Source organism: Cherax quadricarinatus, chromosome 57 (genome assembly GCF_038502225.1).
Source record: "Cherax quadricarinatus isolate ZL_2023a chromosome 57, ASM3850222v1, whole genome shotgun sequence".
In the NCBI taxonomy this organism is placed as follows: domain Eukaryota; kingdom Metazoa; phylum Arthropoda; class Malacostraca; order Decapoda; family Parastacidae; genus Cherax; species Cherax quadricarinatus.
In genome coordinates, this window is record NC_091348.1 from 20,029,674 (window position 1) to 20,052,440 (window position 22,767).

Below are 22,767 nucleotides of genomic sequence, written 5' to 3' on the forward strand. Positions count from 1 at the left end.
CAGTTTTTACCCTTAGTTACTGGTTATAGCAAATTAAATAATTCAATTGACCTTACCTGAAAGAACTACTACACTATAGTTCTTGATGATATCATCTGTAAGGGGACTGGTGCATACTGTGATGGGGACATATGTGTTGAGTTCAGACAACTTCTGTTGACATGCTGTTGCACGGTTGGTGCCAACATCGGAAGAAGTTAGAAAAAATTGTGTACTGAGGTCAGTGCCACTTGCTTCTCTAGTGTCATGCAGAGTTACTGATTTTACACCTCCCAAAATCACATTCTTTGCAATCTGCAAATGACAACACAGACTTCAATTACCAAGAGCTGCTATATGTCCAACAATTAATAAACCATAGTCAAACAACTGGATAAGAAGGCAGGCAGCTCTAATATTTGGCATATCAGAGGGAAAAAATAAAAATAAAAATAAACTGTACCCTCCTTAAATACATCTAGTTAACAGAGTGGCTTACAACTACTTCTCAAGTCATAGCTAGTTTAATAGCTCAAACTTCCCCACTTTGCCTTCCTTACCCCACATGACAGAAAAGACAGCATTCAAATTTACATAAAAAAAATGAACAAAAATTATATTCTAATAAAATTAACAATCAAACCTGAATACATAATTATGTACTTCAAAAATCACTAAATTATTTGCCATAAAACAAGCCAATATTTTTGTTTCAGTTTATAGGTGTAATGAGTGTTGTGTTTTGTGTTCATCTAAAATAAAATTTTTCAAGTGAATGTCATGGTGTGCTTGTAAATTTCATACATTTACAGCACGAAAGTCTAGAAGCGATAGTAGCAAGGCTACACAATGTTAAGATGAAGAAAACCCAAACCTAAAACTAAGCAGAAGCCAGGATCATTGATGCTTCCAGGGCAAGGCAAATGAAATTAGTTTTCTTTTTTTTTATAAATCAACTGCCAAGTGTAAATGATAATGGGAGCCCTTTGATTGAACTTTGTATAGAAAGGGGTTTAGTTATAGGTAATACATATTTTAAGAAAAAGAGGATAAATAAGTATACACGATATGATGTAGGGCGAAATGACAGTAGTTTGTTGGATTATGTATTGGTAGATAAAAGACTGTTGAGTAGACTTCAGGATGTACATGTTTATAGAGGGGCCACAGATATATCAGATCACTTTCTAGTTGTAGCTACACTGAGAGTAAAAGGTAGATGGGATACAAGGAGAATAGAAGCATCAGGGAAGAGAGAGGTGAAGGTTTATAAACTAAAAGAGGAGGCAGTTAGGGTAAGATATAAACAGCTATTGGAGGATAGATGGGCTAATGAGAGCATAGGCAATGGGGTCGAAGAGGTATGGGGTAGGTTTAAAAATGTAGTGTTAGAGTGTTCAGCAGAAGTTTGTGGTTACAGGAAAGTGGGTGCAGGAGGGAAGAGGAGCGATTGGTGGAATGATGATGTAAAGAGAGTAGTAAGGGAGAAAAAGTTAGCATATGAGAAGTTTTTACAAAGTAGAAGTGATGCAAGGAGGGAAGAGTATATGGAGAAAAAGAGAGAAGTTAAGAGAGTGGTGAAGCAATGTAAAAAGAGAGCAAATGAGAGAGTGGGTGAGATGTTATCAACAAATTTTGTTGAAAATAAGAAAAAGTTTTGGAGTGAGATTAACAAGTTAAGAAAGCCTAGAGAACAAATGGATTTGTCAGTTAAAAATAGGAGAGGAGAGTTATTAAATGGAGAGTTAGAGGTATTGGGAAGATGGAAGGAATATTTTGAGGAATTGTTAAATGTTGATGAAGATAGGGAAGCTGTGATTTCGTGTATAGGGCAAGGAGGAATAACATCTTGTAGGAGTGAGGAAGAGCCAGTTGTGAGTGTGGGGGAAGTTCGTGAGGCAGTAGGTAAAATGAAAGGGGGTAAGGCAGCCGGGATTGATGGGATAAAGATAGAAATGTTAAAAGCAGGTGGGGATATAGTTTTGGAGTGGTTGGTGCAATTATTTAATAAATGTATGGAAGAGGGTAAGGTACCTAGGGATTGGCAGAGAGCATGCATAGTTCCTTTGTATAAAGGCAAAGGGGATAAAAGAGTGCAAAAATTATAGGGGGATAAGTCTGTTGAGTGTACCTGGTAAAGTGTATGGTAGAGTTATAATTGAAAGAATTAAGAGTAAGACGGAGAATAGGATAGCAGATGAACAAGGAGGCTTTAGGAAAGGTAGGGGGTGTGTGGACCAGGTGTTTACAGTGAAACATATAAGTGAACAGTATTTAGATAAGGCTAAAGAGGTCTTTGTGGCATTTATGGATTTGGAAAAGGCGTATGACAGGGTGGATAGGGGGGCAATGTGGCAGATGTTGCAAGTGTATGGTGTAGGAGGTAGGTTACTGAAAGCAGTGAAGAGTTTTTACGAGGATAGTGAGGCTCAAGTTAGAGTATGTAGGAAAGAGGGAAATTTTTTCCCAGTAAAAGTAGGCCTTAGACAAGGATGTGTGATGTCACTGTGGTTGTTTAATATATTTATAGATGGGGTTGTAAGAGAAGTAAATGCGAGGGTCTTGGCAAGAGGCGTGGAGTTAAAAGATAAAGAATCACACACAAAGTGGGAGTTGTCACAGCTGCTCTTTGCTGATGACACTGTGCTCTTGGGAGATTCTGAAGAGAAGTTGCAGAGATTGGTGGATGAATTTGGTAGGGTGTGCAAAAGAAGAAAATTAAAGGTGAATACAGGAAAGAGTAAGGTTATGAGGATAACAAAAAGATTAGATGATGAAAGATTGAATATCAGATTGGAGGGAGAGAGTATGGAGGAGGTGAACGTATTCAGATATTTGGGAGTGGACGTGTCAGCGGATGGGTCTATGAAAGATGAGGTGAATCATAGAATTGATGAGGGAAAAAGAGTGAGTGGTGCACTTAGGAGTCTGTGGAGACAAAGAACTTTGTCCTTGGAGGCAAAGAGGGGAATGTATGAGAGTATAGTTTTACCAACGCTCTTATATGGGTGTGAAGCGTGGGTGATGAATGTTGCAGCGAGGAGAAGGCTGGAGGCAGTGGAGATGTCATGTCTGAGGGCAATGTGTGGTGTGAATATAATGCAGAGAATTCGTAGTTTGGAAGTTAGGAGGAGGTGCGGGATTACCAAAACTGTTGTCCAGAGGGCTGAGGAAGGGTTGTTGAGGTGGTTCGGACATGTAGAGAGAATGGAGCGAAACAGAATGACTTCAAGAGTGTATCAGTCTGTAGTGGAAGGAAGGCGGGGTAGGGGTCGGCCTAGGAAGGGTTGGAGGGAGGGGGTAAAGGAGGTTTTGTGTGCGAGGGGCTTGGACTTCCAGCAGGCATGCGTGAGCGTGTTTGATAGGAGTGAATGGAGACAAATGGTTTTTAATACTTGACGTGCTGTTGGAGTGTGAGCAAAGTAACATTTATGAAGGGATTCAGGGAAACCGGCAGGCCGGACTTGAGTCCTGGAGATGGGAAGTACAGTGCCTGCACTCTGAAGGAGGGGTGTTAATGTTGCAGTTTAAAAACTGTAGTGTAAAGCACCCTTCTGGCAAGACAGTGATGGAGTGAATGATGGTGAAAGTTTTTCTTTTTCGGGCCACCCTGCCTTGGTGGGAATCGGCCGGTGTGATAATAAAAAAAAATAAATAATAAAAAAATATAGCATTTCGTATATAGGGCAAGGAAGAATAACATCTTGTAGGAGTGAGGAGAAGAGAGTTGTGAGTGTAGGGAAAGTTCATGAGGCAGTGGGTAGAATGAAAGGGGGTAAAGCAGCTGGGATAAAGATAAAAATGTTAAAAGCAGGTGAGGGTATAGTTTTGGAGTGGTTGGTGCTTTTATTTAACAATGATATGGAAGAGGGTAAGATACATAGGGATACATAGGCATTTGTCCATATCTGTTAGTCAATCAATTAAGCCGACTACATCTGCTTAACTGAAGCAGAATTTTCAGCAAACTAGACACCTTTTTCCCTTATTAATCTATTTCATTGGATGTTTACTGTAATGGGATAATGCAATGTTGATAGTGCAATGAGCACTAATCAATGACAACAGAAACCTATGTGGTGATAAATGAAACAAGAAATGACGAAGGTTCTATATACTGTGTTTCAACTAACTATGGGCTTCCTTAGCAGATGAAGAGGACCTCATTTCTTGTTTCATTAATGTCTCAGTGGGGTTCTTCATTCTTAACCCTTTGGGGGTCGACAGGTCCTCTCAAAGACTTGTTCTCAGGGTCGGCCAAATTTCAAAAAAAAAAAAATTATTTTTCCTTATGAAAAGATAGAGAATATTTTCCCGATCATAATGACACCAAAAGTATGACATTTGATGGAAAACTTACGGAATTATGCTCTCGCAAAGTTAGCAGTCTCGACGATGTTTACGCATCTGCGATTTTGCCCACTTTGAGCCAGATTTTCGGCCAATTCCAGTGTACTAGTTGACAAAAATCATAACTATTTCGCTAGAACTCCATTTTTTCTATCGAGTGAGTACAAGAAACCACCCATTTACCGATTTCAACTATCCAATAAAGTGGTCAGAATTTAGAAATTTTGCCAATTTCACACAAATTTCAAAAGATGCCAATTTCCAAATAGGGTCCAGAATAAACAAGAAAGACATTCCTGGCACTAAAATAACAAGTTCTCTGTTCGTTAGTCACATCCCCAGGCCCCTCTTACATTTCTTTTGCTTTCCACTTTGAATTTTTATTCTTACAAAAAAAAAAAATAAGATTTACTGTTATGCAGACTACTGCATTAGTGTAGAAATGGTATAAATAATATCAGCGCACTTGTGAAAGAATATTAGACTCACCAGTTCATGTGTATTGGACGCTTGGCATGATTTGTTTACTTTTGAACTTTGGTAAAAATCGAACATTTCTGCTACTTTGAGCTCAATTTCAAGGTACTTTTCATTGTAAAACCAGTCAAAACCATCTCAATTTCTGTAATATGTTTTCCATTCTATAAAATGAGACCAAGAAAACTAAAATACAACAATAAATACCATACGAAAATACAGTGCAAAGTTGCTGTTTTAATCCAAAAACACAGTCAAAGTTTTTTTTTTCTCGTTACGCACTGTGTGCTGCAGGATTTTTTTTATACTGTGCACATTGACCACATAGACCCATTCTTACATATGTAGGCCTACCAGCTTTCTCTCACTAGATTTGAGGGCGCCAGAATTTAGGCGTACTAGTACGTCAAAAACCCTGGGTCGTAAGACGTACTAGTGCATCCGAAACACCCAAAGGGTTAATGGGTTAATGTTCCTAAATTAAACTACAGTGTTACAGAAATTAACATTGAATGGCTATGTAATGATATGATCTGTTTATGAGGAAAATTATTTAATTCGGCAACATGAGAATGAAGATTTCATGAAAGTTCCTTATAATGAAGAAGTGAATAACATCTGCCTACAGGTGAGCACTATCAAGTCAAATCAACAGCATAGTAGTATAATACAGTAAAGCAAAAACTACACTTGCCAATGCACACATATGACAAAAACATATAAATACAAACCTCTACACCGAGTCCCCCTAGTCCTGATATGAGGACATCAGAGGATGCCATCCGCCGCATGGCATCATGACCCAGAACATAGAGCTGGCGTGAGTAGAGTGACTCGTCTATGTCCTGCCCAGAGCCATTTGCAGCCATGTTCTGAAAAGAAAAAGAAATTAGTCTGAGACAACTGAATTTAAAACAAAAATGCCCTTTTAATAACATGCTTAGACACAGCAGTTATCAAACATACAAAATTTTACAATACAGTGCTTTCTTCAAAACTTATACTTGAATATTAATACATACAAGTAACAAAACAAGTACAGTGAAGTTCTATTTATAGTATTTATCAACAACATTTTCTTAATTACATTTCAACAGTGTCAAAAGACTAACAATAAGTGGTGCAGAAATTTAAGGGTGAAAACAAATATACTATGTACAACCACTATGTACAGTAATCCTGTAATTATAATATGGAGGCATCAAATGATGCTCAGGTTTCTGGGTTCCAACAAAAAAATTCTTGGAAAATTGGTAACTGAACATTAACCATAAAAACTTTTATTCTAATATAATGGTTGCTTAGAATTTTAATTAAGTTTAATTAGGTAAGTGCCATAATGTCAAATGTAAGTGCTATTACAATAGTTCAGTATTGTAATGCAAAATGATCCTAGAAAATTATGATAAATGTATTTCTAGATTCATTTAAAGCAATACCGAGCAAAAATTTGTAGGGCAATAGTAAACTTTTGATTGTTTATGCTGTAATCAACAAATTTTAAATATTACAGTATTAAATCCCACAAAATCCCCTTTTAGTCATTCAATACATAAAAGGCTGAGGTGATGTTTATCAACATAACTGTCATAATAAATGTAGCTATGTTCAACGATGCAAAGCCAATACGAGTACAGTACTTTACCAAAAGCTAACAACTGATGAAAGCCAACTGTACAAGCTTTAACCGCAAACAAAATGTAAACATACCTTTACATAGTAGAAACTAAAATCACAATGCAACTGCAAAAGTATCTAAAGGTGAATAAAGTTAAAAGATCAAGATTGCATGCCACCTTAACAGTTGGCATTCCTCATTCATCCATTTTCCAAACACCATTTCCCAAAAAATATGATTTATATAATTACTCATAAGTGCAGCACCACACAAAAATCTTGCACAAGTTGAAAGAGGTGCTAATCTACAAGAAAGTGCAGCACAGATGTCACCAGTGGCAGGGTGAGCTTGCAACAGCTAGCAGTTCTGATGCTATGCTTGTGCTTCCAGTCAACACAAATACTTATGCTGAATGGCAATCATCCATTATGGCATTATTTTATCAGTTATCATGTAGAGTACTACTTCAAAATTTGTCTTTGCTTTATTTTAAATAATGTTTAATATTCATCACTTCATTTTGCATTATCTAAAGGCTCATTTTTTGTTTCAACTGAAAAGTAACTCTCAGTATCCAACTGATCCAAGGTAAAATTTCATCGACAAAGTACAGCACTCTTTTTACCTCTATACTTCACGTACACCATTCACCCAATTCATTAGTTCTGTCACTGCTGTGAACAGAATATCAATACAGCTTAGACTATCATATGTAAACTTCACCATCCTAGTTAATGCTTTGAAATTTACATGTAATTTGCAATGAAAAGACCTATTCAGTACAACCCCACTGCAGCTCAGTTGAGTGGGTATATTTACCAATTCCTTTAAAGGGAGTGTTCAGCACATTAATTAAAAAATTAATATTATGGGGTCATTTTATTCAAGTGATACTCTCCCCTCCCCCAACAAGAAAACATTCACGATAACCTATGAAATACAGTACAATCATTCCCAGAAGGTGAGGATATTGTGCATGTTTTTATCCCTAGTTATTTAAAAATACAGTATAGCAATTATTCCAAATGTATATTAAAGATATGACTATACAATTATGGTAGTGTTTTTCATACCAAACTGTCAAGTAATAGAAATACACATTTTAAAGAAAGTAAAAGAAGGTGGCAATATCAAATGGTAATTAATCTTGTAACCCTTAGGAAACTATTAACTATCCTTCAGTTGAGACAACCATGCAGACTTTTTACCCATTTCCTTACAAAGTATTATCACTACATAGCATGGTTAAACCTAGGGAGCCACACAGTTTACTTTACTTTAAATAGTTTTATTATGCAATCCATACTCATGCTGAGGGTGACTCAAGAATTTTACCAAGCTGAAACATTAGCAGTGATTAGCCAGGACTATTTTATTAAAAATATTTAAAAAAAAATATATATATATGCAAAATGGGGCTCTGGTGGCCTGGTGGTTAACGCTCTCGCTTCACACGGTGAGGGCCTGGGTTCGATTCCCAGCCAGAGTAGAAACATTGGACGTGTTTCTTTCAACCTGTTGTCTATGTTCCCCATCAGTAAAATGGGTACCTGGGTGTTAGTCGACTGGTGTGGGTCGCATCCTGGGACACTGACCTAAGGAGGCCTGGTCACAGACCGGGCCGCGGGGGCGTTGACCCCCGGAACTCTCTCCAGGTAAACTCTCCAGGTAAAATATATACATCAAAAAATTTGTAACCCCCTTCTGGTCTATTTAACTGAGAAATTTTCATTTAAAGAACATATAAAAGGCCAATTAATTTTGTATAGAAATAGTTTCCCCTAAACACGAGCAATAAATTATGAAACAATTGGAAGTAAAAACATTTGTTCATACATAAGGAATATGGCAATTTTTCTTTTCTCTAGTAACTATTACTATTCACACATGGCAAATACTATACAGTAACAGAAATCATTCTGAAAATTTAAGGGTAAAGATACCAGAGAGATTCATTCAGCAAAAATGATCTTAAAACACATCAAGCTGAACGCCCCCTTTAGTGTTACATCAGTATGGTACTGTACGTAGTTTACACTAGGCATTGTACTGGAGCATATAAATTACATGCTAATAAAGTAATATATCACTCACTTAAGTTTGGGCAATTATCACTAGGAAGGTAAACTAAAAAGCACAGCTTAGCACCCAGCTAACTGAATAACCAAGATTTATGCAAGATCAAATAGGTTCTTTGTTGTATCCATCAAATGACCTACATCAGTGTTAATTATTACTGAATTACACAGATGGAATGATGCATGCAAATTTAACACCATAATGAAGGTTGCCAGAGCAGTGACGCAAGGTTACTCAACCCTTGGGGTATATCGTTGACACACTTGAGCTCCCTTTAGATCGACAGACAAAAAGCCAGAATGAGAAACAGGGTATTTTGGAGAGGGGCTGCGGTGGTAGTGGGATTTTTTAAACTGGTAGTAGGAGTCGCTGAGGTCTTCAATGGTGGAGCAGGAGCTGCAGCACGACCCCATCTCCCAAGCGAGGCAATGCTGGGGAAGCCCAGAGTCAAACTCACCACTATTACTCATTCCCTACATTAACACCCCTGCAAAACAATGATATCCTCTCACTTTAAACAAGCAGTACAAAAGTGCATGCCTGAGATATGCCCATTAAAAATCCACCAAATCTATCCCGGCAAACTATCAAACTTTTTCATATTAAGTAATATATTTCTTATTTAAAACAGTAGTGCTGCAAAATGTTAATGCCAGTAATAATAATAATTAATACATAGAAAATAGAGTAGCCTAGTTCCAAGAATTTTTACTAGTTTTCAGATTAAATATAAAATAACTTAAATCCAAAGTTAGTAGGCTAGTGACAACATTGTATAGCAAGTTGATACAGCAAAACCATTTCTTTTCTAAAGGCTAGTATGGCTGTGGTGTATATTATGTTGATGCAGCTAAACCATTTGTTGCTGAACTAAAATTTTAGTGTTAAGTATTGATCATTAGTTACCCAGAGTGCACCCTGTTCTTGTTGACAAGTACTCTCCTCCATTTGGACTACAGTACACATTACTGTATATTAATGGCAGCTAAACATTCAATGAGAACTTTTCTGTTATTGCATAAGAAAAGGACATGTGCAACATATGGGGAACAAATATTCAGGAAATATTTCCCTCACCAGGAACTTCACATCAATGCAGAGTACCGTACATGAAATCTGAGAATAAACAGTTGATGGAAGTTAAGATGTGGTGAGGTCAGGTGAAGTCGAATATGTCAGGTCATTTGGCAGCAGTGTCCTGTAAGATTAACTTGGCCAGAACTTTTGATACAAGGACTTGAGAAAGCACAAGATGTGAGGTTGTGGCAACAAAAGTGATACAGACTCAAGAAAACAGAAGAGCCTTTATTATAACACTTATTGTTATAAAGGGTTTTGTTTTTTCTTTGTAAAGCACAGGATGACACTTAAAATACTCAAGTATTTTTTTATCTGAAGAGCAGAGCCAAAGTTTGGAAAAGAAACATATACAAAAGCCTTAAATTTAATGAAGTCAAATCAGATCATAAGAAGCACAAGAAAATACTAAGCCATTACATAACCAATTTTAACCCTTCAGTACTGCATCCCACTATTACTCATATAATACAAAGATTAGAAGAGGAAAAATGCTTTGTCGTACAGTAGTATGGCCCTAGAAAGTACAGTACATACTGTAATTTAAGTGAAAAGTATTCCAAGCATGAAGTCTAAATAAATGTAAGAAGAGATCATTCAAGGATAACACTATAGTAAACAATGGCCTAAGTCAACAAGCAAAAATAAGGACACTAGCTGGAAAAAGATTTCCCATGCTACCAGTATCCATTTCCAAAACACTTTACTGCAGGCATTTCACTTCAGAAGAACCAGTCTGACAAAACAGTCTATTAGGGTTTTCCTGTCTTTAATTTCTCTACATACTTGCCAGCAACACTTGCCTTACATACATGGGTGTCTAAATAAAAATGTTTCCCAGAGTACTGCATGTGAATAAAAAGGGCAGACTTTAACCCTGTCAGTGTCATCACACAGAATTGTGTCCTTGAAGCCAGCGTCCCTCACGTAGTTCTGTCATGAGCTCAGCTCACTTAGACGAGCAATGAGAGGTAAATTTTGGCCTAGATATGAGAGAATGGGTCTGCACAGGAAGTGTGCAAAGTACAAAAAATATCCTCCCCCCACATGGTACATGATAGGATAAGAATCTCTGATCATGTGTTTTGTTTCATGAAGTGATTGAATTGGTTTCTAGGATGTTTTTAATGGTTTAATTGGCTGTTTCTTCATATTGTTTGATACAATGGAAGACATACTACTGAAATAGATTATTTTGGTTGGTTTCAGGACCAGAAGTAGCTTGAAATTAGGCTCAAAGTAGAGGAAATCTTTTCAAGAACTATATTTCACAAACTTCCCTGGTTTCATTATCACCCTAGCATAACTAATTTAAGTACTGAATCACTAACATTTGCACAATAGCATACATCCAAGATCTTGATCTTTGTTTATATTAACTATTTTATACACCTAATGCACCAACTGACTATAAGATGATGTCCTATACACAAATCATGTTGATACAGATATCACAAGAAGGATCCTCACCTACAGAGGTTTTATTGCTGTCTTGAGAAGCAAGAGGGAAAGGCCAAGTAGTCGACACCACCTTGTACGTACGTATTCCTTATCACCTCAAACTGTGTGTAGTGCACAAATCCACTTACATTAACAGCATACAAAAAAATATTTTTATAACAGAAAACACGTTTAGTACACGCTTAACTTTTACAGCCTATCCTCATTTAACAACAGGGGTTCCATTCCTAAGAGTAGGTCAGTAAACAAACTCGTCATTAAGCAAGGAGCATACTGTACTGGTAGTGGGTTTGTGTCAACCATCTTTAGATTTTTTTTAATGTCACCTTTGCACCATTTATAGCATTTATAGTTTATTTTTAAATGTTTATAATACAGTACTGTACCATATACTGTAATAAACAGAATGAAGGAAATCAGCTCTAATGTACACTACTTAAGTTTGCAGACTGGTTGGAGAGCTAGTCTTAAGTCTGAGCAGTCGGTAAAAAGAGTACAGTAGACCCTCAGTTAACGCCTGCAAAGGATAACACCAAAATCGGATAATGCCTCACTTTGGCGTAAAAAAATTGGCTCGGATAACACCTAAAAACTCGGTTAGGAGCTTTCATCCCGAACGTGTTCACTTGGTGCCCTGAGCGGGCCCGGCCAGTCACCCTGTGTATCAGCCAGTGTGCCATTGTTTACAAGCCACTGAGGATGGTTCCATGCCTACATGCAATATATTTTGTATTATTCCATAGTTTTTAGTGCTAAATAAGCCATCATGGGCCCAAAGAAAGCTTCTAGTGCCAACCCTGTGGTAAAAAGGGTGAGGTGTACTATTGAATTGAAAAAAGGAGATAATAGAAAAGTATGAGAGTGGAGTGCGTATCTCGGAGTTGGAAAAGTTATACAACCCAATTCAACCATCACTACTATCTTGTGCAACAAAAAGGCAATCAAAGAAGCTGTTGCTGCAAAATGTGCAAAATGTGCAAGTGTGATTACAAAACAGAGATCGCAAACACTCGAAGATGTGGAGAGACTGTTGTTGGCGTGGATAAACAAGAAAATTATCAGGAGATTGATGAGGGAAAAAGAGTGAGTGGTGCACTTAGGAGTCTGTGGAGACAAAGAACTTTGTCCTTGGAGGCAAAGAGGGGAATGTATGAGAGTATAGTTTTACCAACGCTCTTATATGGGTGTGAAGCGTGGGTGATGAATGTTGCAGCGAGGAGAAGGCTGGAGGCAGTGGAGATGTCATGTCTGAGGGCAATGTGTGGTGTGAATATAATGCAGAGAATTCGTAGTTTGGAAGTTAGGAGGAGGTGCGGGATTACCAAAACTGTTGTCCAGAGGGCTGAGGAAGGGTTGTTGAGGTGGTTCGGACATGTAGAGAGAATGGAGCGAAACAGAATGACTTCAAGAGTGTATCAGTCTGTAGTGGAAGGAAGGCGGGGTAGGGGTCGGCCTAGGAAGGGTTGGAGGGAGGGGGTAAAGGAGGTTTTGTGTGCGAGGGGCTTGGACTTCCAGCAGGCATGCGTGAGCGTGTTTGATAGGAGTGAATGGAGACAAATGGTTTTTAATACTTGACGTGCTGTTGGAGTGTGAGCAAAGTAACATTTATGAAGGGATTCAGGGAAACCGGCAGGCCGGACTTGAGTCCTGGAGATGGGAAGTACAGTGCCTGCACTCTGAAGGAGGGGTGTTAATGTTGCAGTTTAAAAACTGTAGTGTAAAGCACCCTTCTGGCAAGACAGTGATGGAGTGAATGATGGTGAAAGTTTTTCTTTTTCGGGCCACCCTGCCTTGGTGGGAATCGGCCGGTGTGATAATAAAAAAAAATAAATAATAATTGTGTTTCACAGTCAATCATATGTGAAAAGGCAAGGCAGCTGCACGAGGATCTCATTAAGAAAATGCCTCCAAATAGCGCTGCTGTTGATGAATTTCAGGCCAGCAAAGGCTGATTTGAGAGACTTAAGAATCATAGTGGCATACACAGTGTGATAAGGCATGGCGAGGCTGCCAGTTCTGACAAAAGCGGCTGAAAAATACGTGCAGGACTTTAAGGAGTACATAGACACTGAAAAATTAAAACCCCACAAGTGTTTGTGACGAAACAGGCCCGTTTTGGAAGAAAATGCCAAACAGGACCTACATTACTCAGAAGGAAAAGGCACTCCCAGGAGCACAAGCCTATGAAGGATAGGCTAACTCTCTTGTTCTGTGGTAATGCTAGCGGAAAATTCAAAGTGAAGGCTTTACTGGTGTATTACTCTGAAAATCCCCGAGTGTTCAAGAAAAACAATGTCATCAAGAGTAAATTGTGTGTGATGTGGAAAGCTAATAATAAGGCATGGGTCATGAGGCAAATTTTCATTGACTGGGTCCATGATGTGTTTGGCCTGAGTGTGAAAAAATACCTCCTGGAAAATAAATTGCCACACAAGTGCCTCCTGGTACTGGACAATGCTCCTGCTCATCCTCCAGACTAGGAAGACCAATTGTTTGGAGACTTCAGTTTTATAACATTGAAGTTCTTGCCTCCTAACACCACTCCTCTCATCCAGCTTATCAACCAGAGGTCATTTCTAACTTCAAAAAACTCTACACGAAAGCAATGTTTCAAAAGGTGCTTTGAAGTGACCTCGGATACTGAATTGACCCTAAGAGTGTTCTGGAGGAATCACTTCAATATCCCCCATTGCATAAGCCTATTAGGCAAGGCTTGGCAGGGAGTGACTTCCAGGACTTTGAACTCTGCTTGAGAAAATTGTGGCCAGAATGTCCTCGACAAAGATTTTGAAGGATTTGAGGCTGACCCTGTCGACCCTACACCTGCTGTGGAATCTATTGTGTCTTTGGAGAAATCCATGGGGCTGGAGGTGGCTAGGATGTGGAAGAGTTGGTGAAGGACCACAGGCAAGAGCTAACCACTGAAGAGCTCTAAGACCTTCATCTGGAATAGCAACAGACCACACCTGAGGAAATTGCTTCAGAGGAGGGGGGGGAGGAGGAGGAGGAGGAGGAGGAGGAGGAGGAGGAAAGAGGGGAGAAGGTGCCTTCTTCAGTAATTAAGGACATTTTTGCAAAGTGGAATGAGGTGCAAACTTTTGTGGAAAAATATCACCCTAACCAAGCTGATACAAGCTTGGTCAGGTGACAATTCCTAGTCCCATTTTAAACAAATCTTAAAGAGACACCAGAAACAGAGCTCCCTGGACAGATTTTTAGTGCGACAGGGATCCAGTGCCAGTAGAAGACAAAGACGGGAAGTAACCCCAGATAAGGCTTTGATGCCTGAAGTCCATATGGAGGGAGATTCCCCTTCCAAACAATAACCTCTGCTTCTGCTGCTCCTTCTCCCTCTCCCCTCCTTGCCGTCCATACCTCAACAAGTCATCAGTAAAGTCAAGTGTCATGTTAAATGTTCATTTATCCACTTCATTAGTCATTTATATTTCTTTCTCATTGTTTTCTGTACGTAAAATTATAGTTATTCTTCAAAAAATGTTTTCTTCGTTAATATTTTTGGGTGTCTGGAATGGATTAACTACACAGTGGACCCTCAAGCAACAATATTAATCAGTTCCTGAGAGCTCATTGTTAGTCGAAATTACCGTTAGTCGAGTTAATTTTCCCCATAAGAAATAATGGAAATCAAATTAATCCGTTCCTGACACCCCTAAGCATTGAAAAAAAAAATTTTACCACATGAAATATTAATTTTAATACACACAAACTGAAGAAGACATGTACAATTACATGACACTTACCTTTATTGAAGATCTGGTGATGACTGATGGGATGGGAGGAGGGGGAGAGTGTGGATGATGTTAGTGTTTAGAAGGGGAATCCCCTTCCATTAGGGCTTGAGGTGTCAAGTCCTTTTCTGGGGTTACTTCCCTTCTTTTAATGCCACTAGGACCAGCTTGAGAGTCACTGGACCTCTGTCGCACAACATATCTGTCCATAGAGCTCTGTACCTCCCGTTCCTTTATTATTTGTGTAAAATGGGCCACAACATTGTCATTGTAATAGTCACCAGCATGGCTTGCAATAGCTGTGTTAGTGTGATTTTCATCCATAAAGGTTTGCAGTTCAACCCACTTTGTGCACATTTCCTTAATCTTTGAAGTAGGCACAGTGGATTCCACAACTGGCATAGGCATCTCAGGGTTAGCCCCAAACCCTTCAAAATCTTTCTTAAATTCCATACTAATTCTCACCCTTTTTATCACAGGGATGGCACTAGAAGCTTTCTTGGGGCCCATGGTGACTTATTTTGCAGGTGCAATCACTAAAAACGGTGATAATATGAAATGTTCCGATTGTACGTTTGGATGCGACCGTGGTGGTTGGCTTGTAAACACTGAGCAGGCCACACGTGGACGCGTCTCGAACGGAACGAATGGCGTTGGTAGAGTTTTTTAGCGCTAGTCGAGGCAAAAATTTTGCGTTGAAATGTATCGCTAGTCGGATTTAACGTTATACAATGCCATCGTTGGTCGAGGGTCCACTGTATTTACATTACTTCTTATGGGAAATACAGTGGATCCTCAACCAACGAAGGCATCGTCTAACGACAGAATCGACTAACAAAGTATTTTAGTGTAAAAAATTTTGGCTCAACCAAAGATGAAAAACTCTATCAACATGATTCGTTCCGAACCTGTCCGTCCAGCCTGAGCGCCTCAGCTGCCCTGCCATCATTGTTTAGAAGCCAGGGCGGATGGTTCCACGCATACATTAAATACATTTTGTATTATTCCATTGTTTTTAGTGCTTGTAACTGCTAAATAAGCCACCATGGGCCCAAAGCAAGCCTCTAGTGCCAACACTGTGGTCAGCTGCTGCTGCTGCTGCTTCTGCAGCACCACCACCACCGTCAGCTGCTGCTGCACCACCACCGTCAGCTGCTGCTGCACCACCACCGTCAGCTGCTGCTGCACCACCACCGTCAGCTGTACTACTCGAAGATGTTGAGTGTTGTTGGTGTGGTGTAACGAGAAACAATTACCGAGAAACAATTAACCCCAGAGGGTTAGCCACCCAGTACATATAACCCAAGAAAGTCAGTGCGTCATCGAGGACTGTCTAACTTATTTCCATTGGGGTCATTAATCTTGTCCGCTAGGATGCGACCCACACCAGTTGACTAACACCCAGGTGAATAGGAAAAAATGCCTGGAACTAGTGCTCATATTGGTTAATTTAAGACCAGAGTTTTCAAGAATTTAACGCCCAGAGTTTTCAAGAAAAACAGTGTCTCATCACTCATCAATACTCTTCAATAAGGGTAAGTGTCATTTTAGCATTTATTTATGTAGTTATTGTGCATGTCTCGTTCTTAGTTTTTTTTTTTTTTTTTTTTTTTTGTTAGGGAAATGTATATTTCATGAAAAAAAAAAAACTTTTTTTAATACTTATGGCTGTCTAGAACAGATTAATTGGATTTCCATTATTTCTTGTGGGGAAAATTAATATGACTAACGATAATTTTGTCTAACGATAAGCTCCCTGGAACGGATTAATATCGTTGGTCGAGGGTCCACTGTATTGCTTCGGTTTTCGTCCATTTCGGATTTAGACCGACCTTCTGGAACGGATTAAGGATGAAATCCAGGGTTCCACTGTATTTCCAAACTGACCAAGCAGATTTTGTGGCAGAATCTAAAATCTAGGTACGTCAATTTAACCCTTTCAGAGTCCAGAGGCCAAATTTCGAAGTGTGCACCAGGGTCCAAGAATTTAAAAAGAAAAAAAAAAATTCTTATGAAAAGGTAGAGAATCTTTTTCTGAAGGTAATAAAACAAAGTACAAAATTTGATGGAAAACTGACGAAATTATGCTCTCGTGAATTTTGATGTGTCAGCAATATTTACGCATCAGCGATTTTGCCGACTTTGATTCCCATTTTAAGTCAATTACATTATTCCAGTCAACCAAATTCTTAGCTATTTCACTAGTATTTCTTCTGTTCCATCGATTGAGCACAAGAAATCGCCAAGTCGACTGTTTCAATTACAAAATAAAGTGATTGGCAATTGGTAATTTTGGCCAATTTAATGCAAAGTTCAAAATACATATTCCAATTTCAAAATAGGGTCCAGAATGAACAATGCAGGCATTCCTGGCACTAAATTAACATTTCCTCTGTTCATTAGTCACATTTTCAGGCTTTACAAATGAATTCTATTCTGATTTTTTATTCACATAATAAATTTTTATTCAAACCAAAAAATAGAAGATTTACTGTTATGCAATATTGTAATAATTGTATAAGTAATATCACCACATCTGTGAACGTAGTACGTATATTAGACCCACCAGCTGGCGTGTATTAGACGTGAGAGAGCATTTGTTTACTCTTGAACATTGGCAAAAATATAACATTACCGCTACTTTGAGCTCAGTTTCAAGCCATTTCCAGTACTAAAAACCAATCAAAATCATCCATTTCTTTAATATTTTTTCCATTCTTTCAAATGAGACCAAGAAATTACAAATATACAACTATAAAAAACACACAAAAAAACACTGCAAAGTCAATGTTTTAATCCTTTGACCGTTTTGGTCATATACTATATATGTCTTAGGACCCAGTGTTTTGGGCGTATGTATACTCAATAGTTCTAGCGGCTTCAAATCAAGGAGAAAGCTGGTAGGCCCATATGTGAGAGAATGGGTCTGAGTGGTCCGTGTGCACTGTATAAAAAAATCAAAATAGAAAGCAAGAGTAATACAAGAGGGGCCTGGACACGTGACTAATGAACAGAGGATATGTTATTTTAGTACCAAGAATGTCTGCATTGTTTATTCTGGACCCTATTTTGAAATTGGCAGCTTTTTTAATTTGCGTGAAATTGGCCAAATTGCCAATTTCTGACCACTTTACCGAGTGGTTCAAATTGGTATATGGGCGGTTTCTTGTACTCGACTAATAGAAACAATGGAGTTCTAAAGAAATAGCTATGAGTTTGGCCGACTGGAACAATAGAATTGGACAAAAATAGGGCTCAAAGTCGGCAAAAATCGCCAATGCATATAGTATATCACCAAGCTCGCTAACTTCGGGGGAGCATAATTCAGAGAGTTTTCGACCAAATTTCATACGTTTGGTGTCATTACCATCGGGAAAAGATTCTCTATCATTTCATAAGAAAAAAAAATTTTTCCCCAAAAATTTTTCGACATGGAATGACAGTTTCAGAAAGGGGCTTGTGACAGTCAAAGGGTTAATCAAAAATTAGTTTGGTTTTTTTTTCCCTCATTATGCACTGTGTGCTGCAAGATTTGTTTTATGTGGTGCACACACACACCACATAGATGTATTCTCTCATATCTAGGCCCAAATTTACTGCTCACAGTTTATCAGAGTGAGCCAAGCTCATGGCATAGATCTATGGTTTGGACCCTCAACTAAACGCCATAGAACTACGGCACGGACCCTGAAAGGGTTAAGGGCTTACTGTACTTTTAGTTTTCCTGCAAGTATAATGTTATCAAAACATTTTAAATGAAATATAAATACTACATCAGTAGCAGCTGCCTTATTACTATTATATTTACTATGATACAAATATGCTGTGCACTATTTACTAAAAACACTATATGGCTACATCAAACTGCAGTTGGCACCACAGACATCGTGCACAAAACTTATGTAGCTCAGGATTACTACTGTGGTCACTGTTGTGTGCATTTGCCTGCTTTCTCAAATCAAGAGCTCTTCACTAATGGGTACTGAATAGGTGTGCTACTGTAATTTACACAGTATTTCACTTAATTTCAAATTACAGTAATATAGTGTCATTTTTCTTTATGGGAGGGTAAATCAAAATACAGAATTGTATAATGCACAGTATACAATATGATACTAAAATCTATAATGTGAAGAGGAGGATGGTCAGCATTAGATCAGATTAAAATTTATGTTCATTCTCACTCCAACATCCAACCATACTGACAGATGAAGTATAACAAAAACTGACAACTGATGACCTATAGACAAACAAAAAATAGTAGACCATAATGAAAAAAGAAATATTTTAAATGTAGCCTGATAGTTACTTAACCCTTTGAGGGTTTCGGCCGTACTAGTACAGCTTACAACCCAGGGTTTTTGACGTACTAGTACGCCTAAATTCTAGCGCCCTCAAATCTAGTGGGAGAAAGCTGGTAGGCCTACATATGAAAGAATGGGTCTGTGTGGTCAGTGTGTGCAGTATAAAAAAAATCATGCAGCACACAGTGCATAATGAAAAAAAAAAACTGACCGTGTTTTTGGAATAAAACTGCGACTTTGCACTGTATTTTCGTATGGTATTTATTGTTGTATTCTAGTTTTCTTGGTCTCATTTTATAGAATGGAAGACATATTACAGAAATTGAGATGATTTTGACTGGTTTTACAATGAAAAGTACCTTGAAATTGAGCTCAAAGTAGCAGAAACGTTCGATTTTTACCAAAGTTCAAAAGTAAACAAATCATGCCAAGCGTCCAATACACGTCAACTGGCGAGTCTAATATTCTTTCACAAGTGCACTGATATTATTTATACCATTTCTACACTAATGCAGTAGTCTGCATAACAGTAAATCTTCTATTTTTTGTAAGAAAAATTGAAAGTGGAAAGCCAAAGAAATATAAGAGGGGCCTGGGGATGTGACTAACGAACAGAGAACTTGTTATTTTAGTGCCAGGAATGTCTTTCTTGTTTATTCTGGACCCTATTCGGAAATTGGCATCTTCTGAAATTTGTGTGAAATTGGCAAAATTGCTAAATTCTGACCACCTTATTGGATAGCTGAAATCGGTAAATGGGTGGTTTCTTGTACTCATTCGATAGAAAAAATGGAGTTCTAGCGAAATAGTTATGATTTTTGTCGACTAATACAGTGGAATTGGCTGAAAATGGGGCTCAAAGTGGGCAAAATCGCCGATGCGTAAACATCGTCGAGACCGCTAACTTCGCGAGAGCATAATTCCGTAAATTTTCCATCAAATTTCATACTTTTGGTGTCATTATGATCGGGAAAAGATTCTCTATCTTTTCATAAGAAAAAATAATTTTTTTTTTTTTTGAAATTTGGCCGACCCTGAGAACAAGTCTCAGAGAGGGCCTGTCGACCCTCAAAGGGTTAAAGGTTTTAGATAAAAAAAAAGTCTTCTATATTGCTAAAAGGAATTGTATAAATAATTACATGGTTTAGTTTTTAAATGTTTTAAAAGTAGCACTGTATGTTTAAATTTTCAGCTTGATAGGTCAATTTTAAGTGTTTGAAATTACAAATGTTTTACTAATAAAATTAACAAATTAAAGGCTACAAAGCCATTCAAAATATTAAATCTTTCCCTAACACACACTAACAAGTATCTTCAACAGGTGCCTGATCAACCAGGCTGTGATGAGTATGTGGGGCTTTAGGCCACCACCAACAGTCTGGTTGACCACACAAGCACCAGACAAGCCTGGCCCATGGCTGGGCTCAGGGAGTAGAAAAATTCTCGGAACTCATCAACAGTAACAATTTCAAGCCAACTAGAAGAGGCATTCTTCAAGTATTGCAGATAATTTTTTTTTTTTAACCGTTAACCCGAAAACGGTCCAAACGTATATATACGTTTTTCAACATTTGAAAGTATGTAAAAAAAGTAGATCTTTTTGTTTTTTTTTACATTTGAAAATGTGTAAAAAAACTTTGATCTGCTTTTTTTGTTATATTTGAAAATATGTAAAGAAAACATAGATCTACTTTTGTAGCACTACACATGTGAACGTAGATCTGCTTGGACCATTTACGGGTTAATATATCAGCAAAGTTGCACCTACACAGCCTAAAATTACAGTGTACCATCCTTTTGTGGAGTGCAGACAAATGGGGGGAGGGGGGGCCAAAGTGGGAAGGGAAAAGGATGGAGGAAAGAAAATGCAAAGGAGGGGAGGGAGGAAAGGGGTAAAGATGGGAAGACACAGGAGGGAAAAAGATGGGAAGGTGGAGGAAAAAGGAGAGGAGCAGAGAGAAGGTAAAGGATGGGAGGGGAGAATTAAAAGAATGGGAGGGTGAGGGGGGAATGGAAGAGGAAGAAAGGATGGGATAAGAGAGAAAACAGAATGGGATGGGAGAAAAAAAGGATGGGATGGGTGAGAAAACAAGAGAAAAAAAGGATGGGGAGAAAAAAGGATGGGATGGGGAGAGAAAAAAGGAGGGGGAGAGAAAAAAGGAGGGGGAGAGAAAAAAGGATGGGATGGGGAGAGAAAAAGGATGAGAAGAGAGGGTTAGAAAGGGTGGAAGGGAAAAGAAAGGGAAAAGGGAAGGGCAGGAAAAAGAATGCAGGGAAGGAAAAAAGATGGGAGGGGTGAGGATACTAGTAGTAGTAGTAGTGTCATATACTGAGCAATTTGACAGTGAAAGAAAGGGAGGGGAGAGAGAGGAAAGGTGGAAGGAGGGAAATAGGAGGGGAAGGAAGGGAAGAGGGTAGAAGAGGAGTTACCTGTAGTTGCTTCTTCTGTTCACTGCCCCCATGGCCTGATCCCAGAACAGGCCTCCTGGTTGCTGGCCTAATCGATTGGGCTGTTGGTACTCCCCTGCCACAGTCCAATGTATGCACCACAACCCGGCTTATCAGGAACTATTTTTAGAGTTCCCTCCCAAAGGCAGATTAGGAGTTTGTTAGTAATCCCCATCATGTATTGAAAAGTCATGGTCCCTTTAAACTGTGTCCTCTCTCTCTATACTCATCTCCCTGCTTTTCATCCGAGGCATCCTGCACTGTCTGTCAAGCCTTTTAGTGTATGTAGTGATTTCAGTGTGAATGTTTGAAATCAGGCCTATCAGTTTCATCCAGATGTAGATCATGATGCATCTATCATGCCTACATTCAAAGGGGTATATCTAGGGATATCAAGCACTCCTAGTAATTTTGATGCCTGACTAATTTCATAAGAACTGTGAAGGTTCTCTACATTTTCCAGCTCAGCAATTTCTCCTGCCATTAGTATACGGCAATATGCCAGTCATGAAAGAGTATCGTCGTATCGTTTAGAAAGCGCTAATTATTCTATCTGGAGGGAAAGGAGGGACAGGAAAGATATGACTGGTAGGCAGATAAAATAATTCGAGTGGTAGCGCAATCCGCCCTCTTAATTAACCACAGACATCATGACATTGCTGTCTCAAATGGGTAGCTGTTGATAGAGCCTTGAAACAGTTGAAATATGACTGTTTTATATGAGCCACGAGCAGTGGGGCCCCGTTTTCTGTTGAACATCAAAATGGTATACAATATCGACAGGTTGATAGGTAAGACACACAGGCAACAGTTAGGCAACTTTATTCCGAAACGTTTCGCCTACACAGTAGGCTTCTTCAGTCGAATACAGAAAGTAGGCAGGAACAGTAGAGATGTGAAGACGATGTAATCAGTCCATCATCCTTGAAGTCGTAGAATTGAGGTTTTCAGTCCCTCAGCGTGAAGAAGTTCAGTTCCATAGTCAGGAACTATCTGAAGAAGCCTACTGTGTAGGCGAAACGTTTCGGAATAAAGTTGCCTAACTGTTGACTATGTGTCTTACCTATCAACCCGTTTTCTGTTCATGGCGCATACTTTATTGTCTTTTATTTACAGTTTTTCAGTTGCAATCTAACGTAACGTAACGTAACCTAACCTCGCTTAGAAATGTACTGCAAACTTTATGTGAAAATGTGAGTTATTAGGAGGACGGGTTGGGTACTGA

The 22,767-nt window shown here is 38.7% G+C and overlaps 1 protein-coding gene across 7 annotated transcripts in view; it reads right to left on the minus strand.

Moving 5' to 3' along the window:
- The window catches only part of Uba1 (ubiquitin-like activating enzyme 1), an 81,713-nt gene that overhangs the window by 26,963 nt on the left and 31,983 nt on the right, over positions 1 to 22,767 (minus strand). For 4 of the 7 annotated variants that reach the window (XM_053783282.2, XM_053783283.2, XM_053783285.2 and 1 more), the window contains 2 exons: positions 5,538 to 5,678; positions 57 to 294 (listed from right to left, as the gene is read on the minus strand). In XM_053783282.2, coding sequence (XP_053639257.1) covers positions 57 to 294; positions 5,538 to 5,678 — 379 coding nt within the window. Of the gene's footprint in view, positions 1 to 56; positions 295 to 5,537; positions 5,679 to 8,742; positions 8,989 to 11,050; positions 11,143 to 22,767 lie in introns of those variants that run through there. The other 3 variants (XM_053783287.2, XM_053783286.2, XM_053783281.2) reach the window with 2 other exon arrangements.